General features: G+C 38.9%; 10 protein-coding genes across 10 annotated transcripts; 4 read left to right on the top strand and 6 right to left on the bottom strand. All coding sequences in view use genetic code 12, as the record gives it.

The window, feature by feature from the left end:
• Positions 1–20: 20 nt before the first annotated feature.
• Positions 21–1236, bottom strand: SPAPADRAFT_59520 (protein transporter YIF1; the record flags this gene model as incomplete). The annotated part of the gene is made up of 1 exon (XM_007373621.1): positions 21–1236. One exon carries the CDS (start codon positions 1195–1197, stop codon positions 166–168), a length of 1032 nt encoding a protein of 343 aa, XP_007373683.1.
• Positions 1237–1797: 561 nt separating this feature from the next.
• On the top strand, positions 1798–4598 carry TPS1 (alpha,alpha-trehalose-phosphate synthase (UDP-forming) TPS1; the record flags this gene model as incomplete). The annotated part of the gene is made up of 1 exon (XM_007373620.1): positions 1798–4598. The coding sequence occupies one exon, from the start codon at positions 1951–1953 to the stop codon at positions 3409–3411; it is 1461 nt and encodes a 486-aa protein (XP_007373682.1).
• On the bottom strand, positions 3602–5047 carry SPAPADRAFT_49170 (uncharacterized protein; the record flags this gene model as incomplete). Its single annotated transcript, XM_007373619.1, has 1 exon — positions 3602–5047. The coding sequence occupies one exon, from the start codon at positions 5045–5047 to the stop codon at positions 3602–3604; it is 1446 nt and encodes a 481-aa protein (XP_007373681.1).
• A 302-nt stretch (positions 5048–5349) lies between these two features.
• SPAPADRAFT_59518 (uncharacterized protein) lies at positions 5350–5896 on the bottom strand (the record flags this gene model as incomplete). The annotated part of the gene is made up of 1 exon (XM_007373618.1): positions 5350–5896. The coding sequence occupies one exon, from the start codon at positions 5524–5526 to the stop codon at positions 5368–5370; it is 159 nt and encodes a 52-aa protein (XP_007373680.1).
• A 20-nt stretch (positions 5897–5916) lies between these two features.
• Positions 5917–7408, bottom strand: PTC4 (type 2C protein phosphatase; the record flags this gene model as incomplete). Its single annotated transcript, XM_007373617.1, has 1 exon — positions 5917–7408. One exon carries the CDS (start codon positions 6918–6920, stop codon positions 6153–6155), a length of 768 nt encoding a protein of 255 aa, XP_007373679.1.
• A 211-nt stretch (positions 7409–7619) lies between these two features.
• Positions 7620–8885, top strand: SPAPADRAFT_59516 (uncharacterized protein; the record flags this gene model as incomplete). Its single annotated transcript, XM_007373616.1, has 1 exon — positions 7620–8885. The coding sequence occupies one exon, from the start codon at positions 7670–7672 to the stop codon at positions 8687–8689; it is 1020 nt and encodes a 339-aa protein (XP_007373678.1).
• Positions 8886–9013: 128 nt separating this feature from the next.
• SPAPADRAFT_148495 (uncharacterized protein) lies at positions 9014–10636 on the top strand (the record flags this gene model as incomplete). The annotated part of the gene is made up of 1 exon (XM_007373615.1): positions 9014–10636. One exon carries the CDS (start codon positions 9080–9082, stop codon positions 10613–10615), a length of 1536 nt encoding a protein of 511 aa, XP_007373677.1.
• A 131-nt stretch (positions 10637–10767) lies between these two features.
• Positions 10768–15673, top strand: VMA2 (H(+)-transporting V1 sector ATPase subunit B; the record flags this gene model as incomplete). Its single annotated transcript, XM_007373612.1, has 2 exons — positions 10768–15058; positions 15141–15673. The coding sequence occupies one exon, from the start codon at positions 10825–10827 to the stop codon at positions 12358–12360; it is 1536 nt and encodes a 511-aa protein (XP_007373674.1).
• On the bottom strand, positions 12437–14833 carry ACO2 (aconitate hydratase; the record flags this gene model as incomplete). The annotated part of the gene is made up of 1 exon (XM_007373614.1): positions 12437–14833. The coding sequence occupies one exon, from the start codon at positions 14831–14833 to the stop codon at positions 12437–12439; it is 2397 nt and encodes a 798-aa protein (XP_007373676.1).
• On the bottom strand, positions 15237–15584 carry SPAPADRAFT_59512 (uncharacterized protein; the record flags this gene model as incomplete). Its single annotated transcript, XM_007373613.1, has 1 exon — positions 15237–15584. The coding sequence occupies one exon, from the start codon at positions 15582–15584 to the stop codon at positions 15237–15239; it is 348 nt and encodes a 115-aa protein (XP_007373675.1).
• Positions 15674–16095: the final 422 nt, after the last annotated feature.

Raw genomic sequence — 16095 nt, 5'->3', positions numbered from 1 at the left:
CAACCTGTAAATGGGTGTAAACTGTAAACATGTTATTACGCGTGTATTGATGTTAGCAAACCATAGAAGAAGAACAAGTCAGCTCCTTCAACTTTATCTATATAGTAGTATATTTAGCATTTCAAAGTCAATAAATATGTAGCGGGTGGGGCTCTTCCTGCGCATTCACTTGCTCATGTAGAGAATAATCAAGCCTTGAATGATCACAGCGTAAACAAACAAAAACTGAATTCTGATCTTACGTTGTCTAGAAGTGATGCTGTTGGTAGCAGCACTAGTGTTGTTGGTAGGCAAGATTAAGAATCTCAACGATCTCATCAAGAAGATTGCCAAGTTAGCAATCAACACCAAAACAGACACGTAATAACCCAAACCTAACCAATCTCCAATTGAATGCTTCAAGCACAACAACACAATAATTGAGACGTACTTGTAGCTGGAGAAACTCACGATATCATAAATGGAACTTTGCGGACATCCCAAGAGATACAACCCGGTTTTAAAAATTAAAATGTCCAATATTGAAAACGCCAAGGTTTGCGAAGACAAGTATCCGAATAATTCGGGGTGGAAGTCTCCCTTCAACCCTTGGAAAGCGGCCCACAACAATATATATGTCAGAAATGACATCAAGGGAATGTACAAGTCGGGAGCATTGATATCACGGTTAGGAGGCAAGAATTGGTTTTCGCCGGTTTCCTTGGTGGATATCCTACTCCAATCCTTTTGTCTGTACGGGAACAAGATCAAAAATATCTTCAGAAACACGTAGGAGTTGCTGACTTGGAAATAGTAGTTGATATCGCCGGAAATGGAAAGATTTCCAAAGTTTTCTTGGATGTACTGGTTAGATTGTTGGAATCCACTCATGGCAAACTGAGAAGCCAAGGCAGCTGCGGGCTCATTGAGGAAATTGAAACCTGGTTGTGCGTGTTGTTGCTGCTGTTGCTGTTGCTGCTGCTGCTGCTGTTGTTGTTGGTGTTGTTGGTATTGTTGGTGTTGTTGTGCTGCTGCTGTGGGGACCGGTGGTTGTCCCGTGTACATTTGCTGTTGTGGGTGGTGGCCAAACGACGTTGGATGGTGTGGCTGAGGGTGTTGCAAGTTTTGTGGTGATTGTTGTTGAGATTGGTCGTGCGGTTGGTATTGGTATTGATTCTGGTACGAATCAGCCGCGACATTTCCGTATGGATTGTACATTGTGACTGTGATGTATTACAAAACGGGGACCTGGATGCTATTTGCTGTTGTTATTTTGTTTGCCTATGAAAACTGAAGGGGGAAAAAATTGCGACTGACAGCCACGAGCGTCGACTTCCTAAAAGAGCAATGGCCCGTGACAGTTTGCTACAATCACATTGCTGCTCGTCACGTGGTGAGAAGGCTCTGGAATTTACTGTTTGATGGATGGGCGACCACGTGACTTTTAATGTTACAACAATCAATAGAGTAACCTCGACTACAGCTTTAGCTCCGACGTATTAAATACGGCAGTATTGGGTCATGACTTGATTATAAGAGTAATAGTATAGAATAGAAATCTATCAGTGAAAACTTTTCACTGCTCATCCAGGTCCTCCAGATTGTGACTCGTTGCCCGGAATACCTCACGTGATACGCCGAGGATGGTCGGATTTCCAACATTTACACATTGCGCAGAAAAATCCCCCCCTCATTTCCATGATGTTCCATAGGGGAGACCAAACATCCAAACATCAATACGATTCGTTGCCGGCACTATATAAATGTGCAAACTAACTAAAACTACCACATTTCAATTGCTATTCCATTTCACACATTAACACATTGCCACACAAACTAAGGGTGATTTTTCGTAGCAACAGTTCGCAAATTCCACCACGAATTTAAATACACCTGGTTCCCACTTTCATTTTCATTTGCGTCCCACCTTTTGCGCCTCTTTTCTTTGTCTACAGCGTTTGCAACAAAACTATGACTACAACCATGACTCGCGGTAAGGTCCTCGTGGTGTCTAACAGATTGCCAGTTACCATCAAGCGTGCCCAAGACGGATCCTACACCTACTCCATGTCCCTGGGTGGGTTGGTCACCGGGCTTCAGGGATTGAAGAAATCTACCGAATTCCAGTGGTTGGGATGGCCCGGGTTGGAAGTCCCGGAAGACGAACAGGAACGAGTTAATCGCGATTTGAAAGAAAAGTTCAACTGTACTGCCATTTTCCTTTCCGACACCATCGCCGACCTACACTACAATGGGTTCTCCAACTCCATCTTGTGGCCATTGTTCCACTACCATCCTGGGGAAATGAACTTTGATGAGAATGCCTGGGCCGCCTACATCGAGGCCAACAGAACATTCGCCGTGGAGATCGTGAAACAGGTCAAGGACAACGACATGGTCTGGGTTCACGACTATCACTTGATGCTTTTACCACAAATGTTGCGAGAAGAAATTGGCCAATCAAAGAAGAATATTAGACTCGGGTTTTTCTTGCATACCCCATTCCCTAGTTCGGAAATCTACCGTATTCTCCCCGTGAGAAAAGAAATCTTGGAAGGGGTATTGAGTTGTGACTTGATTGGATTCCACACCTATGACTACGCCAGACATTTCCTTAGTTCTGTTTCGAGAATTGTCCCTAATGTGACTACGTTGCCGAACGGAATTCAGTTCCAAGGAAGAAGCATTTCCATCGGTGCATTCCCTATTGGTATCGACGTGGATAACTTCATTGACGGGTTGAAGAAGCCTAGTGTCATTGAACGAATTGCCCAACTTAAAGAAAAGTTTGAAGGGTGCAAGGTTATAGTTGGGGTTGATCGTCTTGATTATATCAAGGGTGTTCCACAAAAACTCCATGCGTTTGAAGTTTTCCTTACTGAGAACCCAGAATGGATCGGCAAAGTTGTTCTTGTTCAAGTTGCTGTTCCTTCTCGTGGTGATGTTGAAGAATATCAAAGTTTACGAGCAACCGTGAATGAGTTAGTTGGTCGAATAAACGGACAGTTTGGTACTGTTGAATTTGTGCCTATCCATTATATGCATAAGTCCATTCCTTTTGACGAATTGATAAGTTTGTATAACGTCAGTGATGTCTGTTTGGTTAGTTCTACAAGAGACGGTATGAACCTTGTCAGTTATGAATACATTGCTTGTCAGCAGGAACGTAAAGGGGCATTGATTTTGTCGGAATTCGCCGGGGCTGCCCAATCCTTGAATGGGGCAATTATTGTCAATCCTTGGAATACCGAAGAGTTAAGTGATGCCATCAAGGAAAGCTTGACCTTGCCTGATGAGAAGAAGGAAATCAATTTCAAGAAATTGTTTGGGTATATTTCCAAATACACTTCTGGATTCTGGGGTGAGAGTTTTGTCAAGGAATTGTACAAGGTTAATTCATCCACCAAGAGAATCACCTCCAAAGGTGTATAGAATTATAGAGAGAGAAGAAGAAGAAGAAGATGATGATGATGATGAAGAAAAAGAAAAAAAAAAAGAGGACTATGCTGTGGCTGAATAATTGTTATCAATTCAAAAGTCATAAATAATATATGCGTAATAACTAGGATAAATGCAGTAGTTTTAAATCTCTTTGTATGTCCATTAAACAAACTTGTCAAGTTCAATCCACTAAATCATTTTCCAAGTCATGACTATGCAAGTTTTCTTGGGTAAGCAAGTTTTGTTTTGTAAATGGTAATTTATTACTCTCGTTCTTGTTTGCGGTTTTGCTATCGATCAATACACCCTTGGGTTGTGTGGATGCCATGGGCACAGTCACCACCTGGGGCCTTATTCCTAGTCTGGATAATAATGAATTGTTTAGATACGGACTAGGTAACGATTTCTCGACAAGTATACTTTCATTGTATAATGATGAATCCGGTAAATTGGCCGCCTTATGGAAAAATGGCTTATTCCTGTGTTCGGCTGATGCAGTAGGTGGTGCTGATCGTGCTTTGGTCTCTTGTGTCGGTATTTGCCGCGATGAGGATGGTGCTGAAATTGGAGTTTGTGAAGATGTCGTGGATGAAGAAGATTCAGATTTATAGTGAGATACATCTTCTTCAAATGCTTTGGCTGAGCTGAATGCCGTCATTAAATATGGAAGTTCTTCGGTGATGGTGGTTGGTTTAGGTTGTGACCACGATGAAAGGGAGTCCTTGGCTTGGTGGGTATGTTGTCTTGTTATAGAATGTACCAACGGTAGTTGCTGAGATGAGTATACTGAATTTGTGATGTCTGAATCGGAATAGTCAAAGAAATCTTCATCAGTACTGTGATCTTCGGGTGGAGAAGGAATTTCCGACATGGGTTCTTGAACCTCGTCGTCTGACGAGTAATTGTCTTCGATGGTACGGGACAAGTCAGTCATCATTCTTTCCAACTTGAATTTTTCAAACATCTGTTCCATATCGTTGATCACGGCGAGACATTCGTATTTAGCTTCGAAATCTCCCGATTCAATCGCTTCATTCAATTGACGGAGTAAACTGACAATAAATGACTTGTAGGTTTCCACGGTTGACTCGTCCTCGTCCATGAGCTCCAATTCTTGTCCAATGGAAATTAGTTTAGCCTTCAGATAAGATATGGTTAAATGTTCGGTAATTTCGTTCTTTAGTTTAATAATTCGCAACACCAAACTGGTCAACATGGTACCGCTGTCCGATATCAAGTCTAGTGGAGTTAACGTTCGGGAAGATTTGCTTATATAATCGACATCGGCGGAGATCTTGACGATTTTGATATTCATTTCCGAACAGGCGACAATAACCTTATCAGCGACACCGGTATTGAACTGTTTAATGTGGTCATCCTTATTTTCAAAATGGTAGTCGCTGTTATAGTCCAACGAAAGGAACTCCCAACTCTTGAACTTCATTTGGAGCTTCTCCAATGTTTGGAGTATTATGAATGCGGACGAACATAGTTTGGATACCTTACGTTCGGTTATGTTTTGGATGAGTTTGATAAGCTGGGAAGACTTATCATTGTCTTTGTTTAGATTGGGATCTTGAACAAGTGATATTATGGGATCATGGTAGGGCAGATCTATTTCAGTCATGGTTGACTAGAGTGTCTAGCACTGAATAGTTGAGCTAAAAGGTGTAAGATAGTAAAAGGTAGAGAAAGGTAGAACAATCTGGTTGTAACAACAATTGAGATAATTTTTGACTGAGTCAGTCCCACCAGACATTAAATATTTTTTTGTATGTTGTGGTTGTTTGTTTTTTTTTTTTTTTATCGGATGGTTTTTTTTTTCTTTTTCATTTATTTTTTTTGTTTTTGTCTGTCGCTTCAAGTGGAAAAAAAAAAAAAGAAAAAAATGTACGAAAAATCTGGCACCGAGTGGGACATGGGGGAGAGGGGGGGAAAGCGATATGGTTATGGATGTGGGGGCAATTTTCGCTGGCTCTCCGTTATGTCCGATGGTGTTGGTGTACAATTGTCCTCAATAAGGAGGTAAGCGTGTATGTTCTCTTTAATTATAGAGGCTGTGTTTGTAGTTCTATAATTGCTATTTTCTTTGTTTCCAGTGGCCATGCGTTAGTACAAACAAAATACGATTTAGTTAAACATCTCCATTAGTTGACAGAGTGTCAGTAACAAGGTGAACCAAGCTGACTACCTTCATGACGGGAGAGCAATATGTGTGGTCTAATGTAAACTCTACTGTCGATTTTACTGGCCGATCTAAGCCTTTTCTTGGCTTGCGTTGATATTCCAACAATGCAGTTTGTTTTACAACATATGCATTTTATAGAGAATTCGCAATTATCTTGCACCTAATTGCACCAAATTTATACACGCCAATTTCGCAGCCGGTGACGTAAACTTGGAATGTACTGTGTGTGCGTATGTATATATGTATGTGTGTATGTGTGTATGTATATACACACATACAGCATTCCAGGCTAGATTTGCGCCTTGGCCAACTGCATTTGTTACATCATAGAAACCCCCTGGATTCGGCCATGGCTAACTCGTTGCTTCTCCCGAAATTTGCCAAAACTCTAACAAATTAAATCATCTCAATTATAATTATATGCAATGATATGTACTGCATCAGATAAATACAACAAAACTTTTATAGTTACGTTACAATGTCTACAGAACTACTTCATATCACTGTCGTCTATTCGTGCTAATTGTCTAATATTGTACATAACTCACAATAACCCCTTTTCCTTCAAGATTTTATCCATCATTACTTGATACCACTCATCAAGATTATTATCACCTGCTACATTCCCATCGGGATGCAATGCCACGATAATCATGGTCATATTATCAAACCCAATTCCAGTATAATTATTAGCCATGGTTAAACAATCATTCAACACAAATTCAACAATCTTGTTCAATTTCCACCCCAATGCCAATTTGTCTCTGATTAATTTGATCAATTGTCCATTTTTAAAACAATCCCACACACCATCACATGCTATTACTATAAACTCAGGAATCTTGTTGAAATTCATATCATATAGTAAAATATCGGGCTCCACAGTAACTTGAAATAACTCGGGGGGTAAATGCACCAAGTCCTTCTTTATCCGCTTATTATTCTCAAGAATGTATTTGTTTCTGGTTGAATTAATATACGGCAACTTAAATTTAAAATCTCCAAATGCTCGTGATAATGCCAACACTTCGTTGATTCGCCCATTCAATATATAGCCATTGCTGTTTTCGATTCGAACTCTCTCTCCCATATTACTGGGTTTATGATCAAATGACAATGTCTTGGCATTTCCTCCATCCAATGAAAGAATGCACCTTGAGTCTCCAGTATTAGCCACGTATATGCAATTATTTATAATAGTAGTAACTATCGCTGTACTTCCACAATTTATCAAACTCAAATGTTTATTCAAGTCGTGGTCTATCTTGAAAAACGCATTCTTCAATACTTTAAATGTCTCATTATGATTCATGTTAACTTTATTGCTGAACAATTGTCGGAATATCAACTTCAGTAAATGATGGGAGATATATTCGGCGCATTGTCGCCCCCCATGGCCGTCAAATACAGCAAACAAAGTAACTGTCTCATCTTCGCTTATTTTAACATGATGGGCATCTTCCATTGACATCCGATACCCCTGCATGGCCCCGATACAATATGACAAAGTTCGGTGTGATCGATAGTCCAATTGCTTATCTTCAATCGGATGTGATAATAACTGTCCCATCTCTATATATATGCATGTAAATTGTTCCGATTAGGTGAAGTATATGCTGAGTACTTTTTTTTCCGAATAACCCTCGTCAAACTTTAGTGGGTTAGTGGGGGGGTGAGTGGTGGTTCTGGTGCTAAGCCTTTCCTCTACAATTGATGAAATAAGATATAAATATATATAGACAAACGTGACTGTAGTCGTGTGATTGCTCTATTGTAACTAGCAAATGATCTATTAAAAAAACAACTCAGAGTTGCAAGAATAAAACCAGTTGTTAGTTTCACATTATTTTCTGATTTTGGGTTGTTGTTAATCTGGAAAGGCAAAAAAAAAAAGACGTCACTCTTAATCTTTTGCAGCTCGCTACCAAGTCATGTTCTAGAATCAAAAATGTCTCACTTTTTCCCCCACAGCAATGTCTTCATCCCCCCCACAAATGCCGAATTTCACCTGTCAAAAAGGGTCTTCCTCACAGCAAGTTGTCAATTGATACAAATTATACTATGTTGGTTCCAATTATATCAAGGGATACTCCTTCCGGGGAAGATTATACCCCCCCTTCAACGTTTCCTATTGGACCATTCACAAAACATCCGGCAAACCCAATCCTTACCCCTGACCCAAACATCGAATTTGAAAGTGCCTATCTCTATAATGCCACCGCTATAGTTGTCGACAACAAAGTATTTCTCTTGTATAGAGCACAAAACAGTGCTAAAACCTCCTCCATTGGGATTGCCTGGTCCGAGGATGGAGTTCACTTTGAGAAATTTAAACGCCCAATACTTTCACCTACAGAGTGGTATGAAATGGGTGGTGGTGTAGAAGATCCACGAATCGTGCGGGATCCCGAAACCAAATTGTTTATTATGACATATACCGGGTACGATAGATATAGAGCTAGATTATGTGTTGCCGTTTCCGAAGATTTGTTCACTTGGAAGAAGTACCCTCCTTTTATCTCGGCGGAATGGCATGATATTGAAGTGACAAGTTATGGCGAAAGAAATATCCGTCCAGAGTGGACTAAATCGGGGGCAGTATTCACTGAAAGAAACAAGAATGGGAAATATTACATGATTTGGGGCGACTCTGAATTACATCTTGCCGAGTCAGATGACCTAATTCACTGGGCTTTGCCTAGCTATTCCTTGATCCATAACACCTTTGCCAAACTGGTTTTCCCCCATGAATCAAGATTAATTGAATCGGGTCCTGCGCCAATCAAGATGAAAAGTGGTCAATATATCTTCATATATAATGCCCTGACTACTGGTGACGGACACTTGGAGAGAGATACATATTCAATCAGCCAGATGTTGATTGATTACGATAAAATTGTGGATGGTCCCGTTGCCAGGTTAGAAAAGCCAGTTATTGTCCCGGAAGCAAACAATGAAAAAAATGGTCAAGTTAACAAAGTTGTGTTTTGCGAAGGGTTAGTGCAATTTCATAACCAATGGTTCTTGTATTACGGTCAAGGTGATTCAGAATTGGGTGTAGCCACTGCTCCAGTTACTTAGATATTCTATAGTTTTATAAAAAAGTTGTGTTTGTTTTCAAACTAACAAGATCTTTGAAGTTCGTCTTTAGGAACATAAAGTTGTTCTAAAGCGACGCCATTCTCATTATACATGAATTAATAATATAATATTTAGTTCAGTATTTAACTTATCTAGTATCAATACTTTGATTCTCTGGGACCACTACAAGACATTCACTAACGTTGCATGTACCAGGTGCTGGTTAACGTTTGTTGTCTTTACCCCCCACCACCCCAAGGGAAAAAGTGCAAGTGCAAGTGCAAGTGTAAGGGCTAGTGCAAAAAAAAATATCACAAAACAACCAGATAAGAAATCACCACTAAAAGTAACAAAACACAGCAAGCTCTTTCATACAGCTGAGCTGGCTAGATGTCGTCGAATAATCGTAACAACGATGACACCACTCACACAGATGCATCCATATTATCACAACTACGACAATATCAAATCCAATCACGGTTAGATGATGAATTGAATGAACGATGTCGCCATCAAATAGATTCCATATTTGAATATACTGACTTGTTAATTGAGGGACATGATAAGGAATTTGACAAGCAGTTGGTTTATGATGGTATGGATGAATCTTTACCGATACCGTCTACTGCCACATTGACTGCATTTGCCATTCAGTTGAATAAACTCCGGATTTTACATTTGAAGTTAAAAACTGATGCGATGAATGTTTCCAAAGAACGAATAAAAGGCAAGATCGAAGTTTTAAAGGAAAAGAAACAAGAACAAGAGAAGAAGTTGGATCAATTGAGGTTGGATTTGTTAAAAAGTGAAACCAAGCTAATTTCCAATGGTAATGCAAGGATTGATAGTTTAAACTCACAAATCGAGGAAAATAAAAGTACAAAGAATAAGCAAGTGGGGAGACAAGTATTGCGGTTGCAAGAACAAAATTTTAAAATCTTAAAAGAAATATCATTCCAAAACAAGGAGCGAAAGCTACTATTTAATCACCAACCAATCTTGAAACTTGAAGAATTGTTGGGCTATAATCTTCTAGTTATAAACCAATTTCTTGAAAGGTTGATTGTTTTGCAGATTCAATTGTCAGACTTGTTCCGAGTAGAGTTACCGCATTTGCCTGAATTAGTTGGATTTCTTCCTGATTCCAAGTTTTACGACTTAATAAGAAAGAAACAACAAATAATAAAAGGATCAGAAGAGGATGGTTTGTCTGATGTTGAATCTTCAACAGATACCCCCACATCAGAAGATCTGCTTATATTTGAAGTACCCAAAGACATTCAAAACCCCACGGAGAAAATCATTAAACTTGGCGATGCTTATAAGCTTCCCTTGTCTTCAAAGACCTTGAATCACCAACGACGGGCTCATAGATCTAATTCAGTAGAACCGGCTGATTTAAGCAATATACCGATTATAAAGCATGATAGATCTGTTTCACCAAGTACCTCGTCGCCGAAAAAGAATATGGTTATCATACCGCATAAAATCATCAACAAACCATTTAATCGTCTTTCAATAAAGGATTTCCTTAGGTTCTTTCTTGTTATTGTAAAACTAATTACCAATTTCCAAGTATTTCTCATGTTCACGGGTGAAATTGAAGACATGTCTCTTGATGAGTGGTGCAATTTCGAAAAAGTGTTGCGACAAGTTATGAACCTAGATTTGGGTTTCAAAAAAAGGCTATATGAACAAGAGAAGCAAGCAGTTGATTATGCAACATCCGCCGTGCGGACCAATTTCCAAGATTTGATGGAACACGTTTATGAATTACTAATGAAGTCTAGTGCTGTTTTAGGTACAAAAAAGAAGCATTCAGACAAACCAATGGCATTCTTGGACTTGAAACTACGGGATATCATAAGAAACCCCACCAGATTAAACTTAAGTGAGGAATGGGATATAGTGAGCCACATGATTTAAATAATATAACAAACCTTGCGTGTAAATTTCAGTTATCTCTGCGTAAATTACATCACTAATTAAACCATTCGGAAACTTTTCGTTGAGAAAACGCACTGCCAATTTAACCCTCAGAAAAATGCTTATCGATGGCCGTTTCACAACGTTTTACCATCATCAATTGGCTGTTCAATTAATCATCAATTGGAATCAGTAGCACATCTATCACAATGCTTCTTTCCGACCAAGAATTATTCGAGTTAAACAAAAAGGCTGTGACCCAAGGGTTCAAAATCAAGCCAAGAATCAACTATAACACCGTGGGTGGTGTCAATGGACCCCTTGTTATTTTAGACAATGTTAAATTCCCAAGATATAATGAAATTGTCAACTTGACACTTCCTGATGGATCAATTAGACAAGGGCAAGTTTTAGAAGTCAGAGGTACCAAGGCCATTGTCCAAGTTTTCGAAGGTACATCCGGTATCGATGTCAAAAAGACTAGAGTTGAATTCACTGGTGAAAATTTAAAGATTCCAGTTTCCGAAGATATGTTGGGTAGAATCTTTGACGGTTCCGGTAGACCAATCGACAAGGGCCCAAAGATCTTTGCTGAAGACTACTTGGATATTAACGGTTCTCCAATCAACCCATTTGCTCGTATTTATCCTGAAGAAATGATTTCCACTGGTGTTTCCGCCATTGATACCATGAACTCCATTGCTAGAGGACAAAAGATTCCTATTTTCTCTGCTTCTGGTTTACCACATAATGAAATTGCTGCTCAAATTTGTAGACAAGCCGGGTTGGTTAGACCAACCAAGGATGTCCATGATGGTCATGAAGAAAACTTCTCGATTGTTTTCGCCGCCATGGGGGTCAATTTGGAAACTTCTAGATTCTTCAAGCAAGATTTCGAAGAAAATGGATCTTTGGAAAGAACTACCTTATTCTTGAACTTGGCTAATGATCCTACTATTGAAAGAATTATTACTCCTCGTTTAGCATTAACCACCGCCGAATACTTGGCTTACCAAACCGAAAGACACGTGTTGACTATTTTAACCGATATGTCTTCTTATGCCGATGCCTTGAGAGAAGTTTCTGCCGCCAGAGAAGAAGTCCCAGGTAGAAGAGGTTACCCAGGTTATATGTATACCGATTTGTCCACCATTTATGAACGTGCCGGTAGAGTTGAAGGTAGAAACGGTTCTATTACCCAAGTTCCAATTTTGACCATGCCTAATGATGATATTACCCATCCAATTCCTGATTTGACCGGTTATATTACTGAAGGTCAAATCTCCATTGATCGTCAATTACACAATCGTGGTATTTACCCACCTATCAATGTCTTACCTTCCTTGTCTCGTTTGATGAAGTCCGCTATCGGTGAAGGTATGACCAGAAAGGACCACGGTGATGTTTCTAATCAATTGTACGCCAAGTATGCCATTGGTAGAGATGCTGCTGCCATGAAGGCCGTTGTCGGTGAAGAAGCCTTATCTACTGAAGATAAATTGTCTTTGGAATTCTTGGAAAAGTTTGAAAAGAACTTTATCAGTCAAGGTGCTTATGAAAACAGAACTATTTTCGAATCCTTGGATCTTGCATGGTCTTTGTTAAGAATCTATCCAAAGGAAATGTTGAATAGAATTAGTCCAAAGATTTTGGAAGAATTTTACGACAGAGACAGAGGTCAAGATGATGACGACGAAGATGATGAAGAAGATCCAGATAAGTCTAAGGATTTGATTGACGCTTAGATTATTGTGTTTAGATTTGCAGAATATTTTTTTTTAATTACTCTTTACGAAGTAAATATAAAATACATATTAAACTCTAGTTACTTTGCTTCTTCAAGTTACCAATGTAATTAATGGCAGAACCAGCCTTGAAAAATTCAACTTGATCTTTAGACATGGTGTGTTTAGTTAAAATTTCAAACGAAGTTCCATCCTTCTTGGTCACCTTAACCCGTAAGTTCCCACCATTGTTGCCTTCTTTAGCAATCATATCTGCCAAGTCAATTGTTGTTATCAAATCACCACTGGAGATACGGTCATAATCAGCTTCATCAGCAAATGTTAATGGTAACATACCTTGTTTCTTCAAGTTAGTTTCATGAATTCTGGCAAATGATTTAACCAAGATTATTGAACCACCCAAGAATCTTGGGGATAATGCAGCATGTTCTCTAGCAGAACCTTCACCATAGTTATGTTCAGCAACGACAATCCAAGGACGACCTTCTTCCTTCCATTTGATCATTAATTCAGGAATACCATAGGCATCGCCATTCAAATCATATGCTTTGTTCACTTCTCCAGTTTCTTTATTGACGGCACCAATCAAGGTGTTATAAGAGATGTTTTCTAAATGACCCTTGTATTTCAACCAGGCACCAGCAGCGGAAATATGATCAGTGGTACATTTACCTTCAACCTTTAACAACACATTAGTTGATAATTCTTCACCTGACCATGGCTTGAATGGATCTAATAATTGTAATCTGTCGGATTCAGGAGAAACATTGACTTGAACTTCTGGCTTTGGTTGAGGATTGGCTTCAGGGTAGAATTCTTCTCTTCCTCTAATGAATCCATGGGATGGCAAATCTTCACCTTGTGGTGGTTGGAATTTAAACAGTTCACCATTTTCCAACTTAATCGAATCGGTGATTGGATTATAATTCATGTCACCAGAGTAAATCATGGCAGTGACCATATCTGGGGAAGTTAAAAAGTTCATGGTGTTTCTGTTACCATCGTTTCTGGCTCTGAAATTTCTGTTGAATGAAGTGAAAATGGCATTGGTTTCAGTAGAAGTCTTTGGAACGTCGGTTCTATCCCATTGACCAATACATGGACCACAGGCATTGGCCAAGACAATAGCACCATTCTTTTCAAATGTGTCAATTAATCCATCTCTTTCAATAGTAGCTCTGATTTGTTCAGAACCTGGAGTAACAAAGAATGGGATCTTTGGTTTTAAACCAGCAGCTTCGGCTTGCTTGATGATGGAAACAGCACGAGACATATCTTGATAAGAAGAATTGGTACAAGACCCAATTAAACCAGCAGAAACTTGTTCAGGCCATCCTTCCTTCTTGGCAGTTTCTCCAAATTTAGAAATTGGAGTAGACAAATCTGGAGTGAATGGACCATTAACATGAGGTTCCAATTCAGAAAGGTTGATTTCAACAACTTTATCATATTCAGCACCCTTATCGGCTTGTAAGAAACCGTAGCTGTTATTGACTGAATCAGCAGCTTGGGCAATTGGACCTCTCTTGGTTTCAATCAAATATCTCTTGTGGGCTTCTTGATATGGGAAAGTAGAAGTGGTGGCACCAATTTCGGCACCCATATTACAAATGGTAGCCATACCAGTACATGACAAGGTCTTGACACCTTCACCAAAATATTCAACAATGTAACCAGTACCACCTCTGACGGTTAATAAACCAGCTAATTTAGTGATAACATCCTTTGGAGAACTCCAACCAGATAATTGACCAGTCAATTTAACCCCCAAAATCTTTGGAGCTTTCAATTCCCATGGAGTTCCAGTTAATGCATCAACCGCATCGGCACCACCTACACCAATGGCAATAGCACCTAACCCACCGGCATTAGGAGTATGGGAATCAGTACCCAACATCATTAACCCTGGAACAGAGAAGTTTTCCAAGACAATTTGATGAATAATACCTGAGCCTGGGCCCCAAAATTGAATACCATACTTTTCCCCACAACTTTGCAAGAAATCAAACACTTCCTTATTGGTAGCGACTGATTTTACTAAATCTTGTTCAGCACCGTCTTTACCGACAATTAAATGATCACAATGAATAGAAGCAGGAACAGCAGTGGAACTCATTCCACAAGTCATGAATTGTAAAAGAGCCATTTGAGCGGAAGCATCTTGCATGGCTACTCTGTCAGGATTCAATTTCAAATATTGTAATCCTCTGATATTGGAAACTTTACCATTACTTGAAGCAAGGCTTTCTTCAGGGTCTACCAAATGTGAATATAAAATCTTTTCTGCTAATGTTAATGGTTGGTCATTTCCAAGAATTTTTCTCACTGCATCCAATTTAGAAATCAATTTGGAATAAGGTGGAGTTCTTGATTGATATTCTTGGGGAACTTCGTATATTCCACTAGCTTGAGTGGCTAATGATCTGCTAGCAGCTCTAGCTGTAAATAACTGCGGTACTTTAGCTCTTAACATTTGTAATTGGTCCTTTTGGAAACTAAAAGTAGAAAAGAAAATCTGATCAAAAATTTTCAAATAATTTTTCATCCAATAAATTTCTAATTAGATCTGCTTATTTTTTTTTCCGTTTCTCCAATTTTTATTATCAAGAGCCTCAATGACTCAATCGTGAAAAATTACGCGGCACATAAAAAAGAACAAATTCTTATCGTCACGTGACTTTGCAAAGAAAAAAAGATGCTATAAGTATTGTTAGGCTATTAGGTAACTTCTATATATTTATCAATTAGTAAAGTGCTGGCAGCACATGGGTAAAACATACTCTTTATTTTGACTTGAATCTAGTATTAAGCCGATCTCCTTCAATCTCAAATCGCTAGAACGTGTAAATCTGTTTTCTCAAACCATCCCCCACATACTATACAAGCCCTTTATAAGCTCGATTCACCCATCCACAATCTCGTATATCATTGTTCTTAGCATCAATCTTCCAGTTTGTATTTGGATCACTATATTTATCAGCAATTTCTTCGCCAGCAGGTTTTGAAACACAAATATAGTTTCCATTAGGCAAAGGACATTTCAACTGCGAGGATGGGAATGGACAAGGACAGAATCTAGGAGACTTGGCACAGACTCCAGTGTCTGGACACAAGTATTTCTCACATCTCGTATTTAAGAGCACATTTTCGTTGTCTTGTGGTGATCTGGCCTGCTGACCACCGCCGCCCCCACCACCCTGGTTAAAATTGAAAAAATCAAACATAGCTGAGGCATATCCTAACAGTAGGATGGTTATTATTAATTGATATATCATTGCTGTTATTTAGTGTAACTAAATTCTGTGTATGCGATATAGCAGATGTTGCCTTTTCCTTATGGTACACGTAACTATTTTTTCTTATTGTTATTTTTTTGAGAAAATCCTTGAGCCGGGTAAATATAGTTTGTGCTACCATTTGACATGTTAATTTTTTATTTTTTTTTTTGTTCTCAATTTCGCATCATAAAGAAACGCGACCTGGGTCTATATAGCTATAGGTCCTTGAAGGTTGATCAAAAAGTTCAGCACTCTTATTTGTGCAGTCATTTTATATAATTGAAAATATTACAGTTGAAATGAAATAGTTAAAGATAGACAACACGTTTAAGGAAGAAGAAGTTATAGCTTTCTGTTTTTGAAGCCGAATGTAAGTCGTTGTTGCATGAAGAGAAAGTCTTCTCGTTTCAATTATAATTGAAGAGTTATTAGCTCCCCGCAAATTTCAAGACCATAC

This window comes from Spathaspora passalidarum, assembly GCF_000223485.1.
Source record: "Spathaspora passalidarum NRRL Y-27907 unplaced genomic scaffold SPAPAscaffold_2, whole genome shotgun sequence".
Taxonomy (NCBI): domain Eukaryota; kingdom Fungi; phylum Ascomycota; class Pichiomycetes; order Serinales; family Debaryomycetaceae; genus Spathaspora; species Spathaspora passalidarum.
Note: the sequence above shows the minus strand (reverse complement) of the source record. Positions and strands in the feature narration are given on the sequence as shown.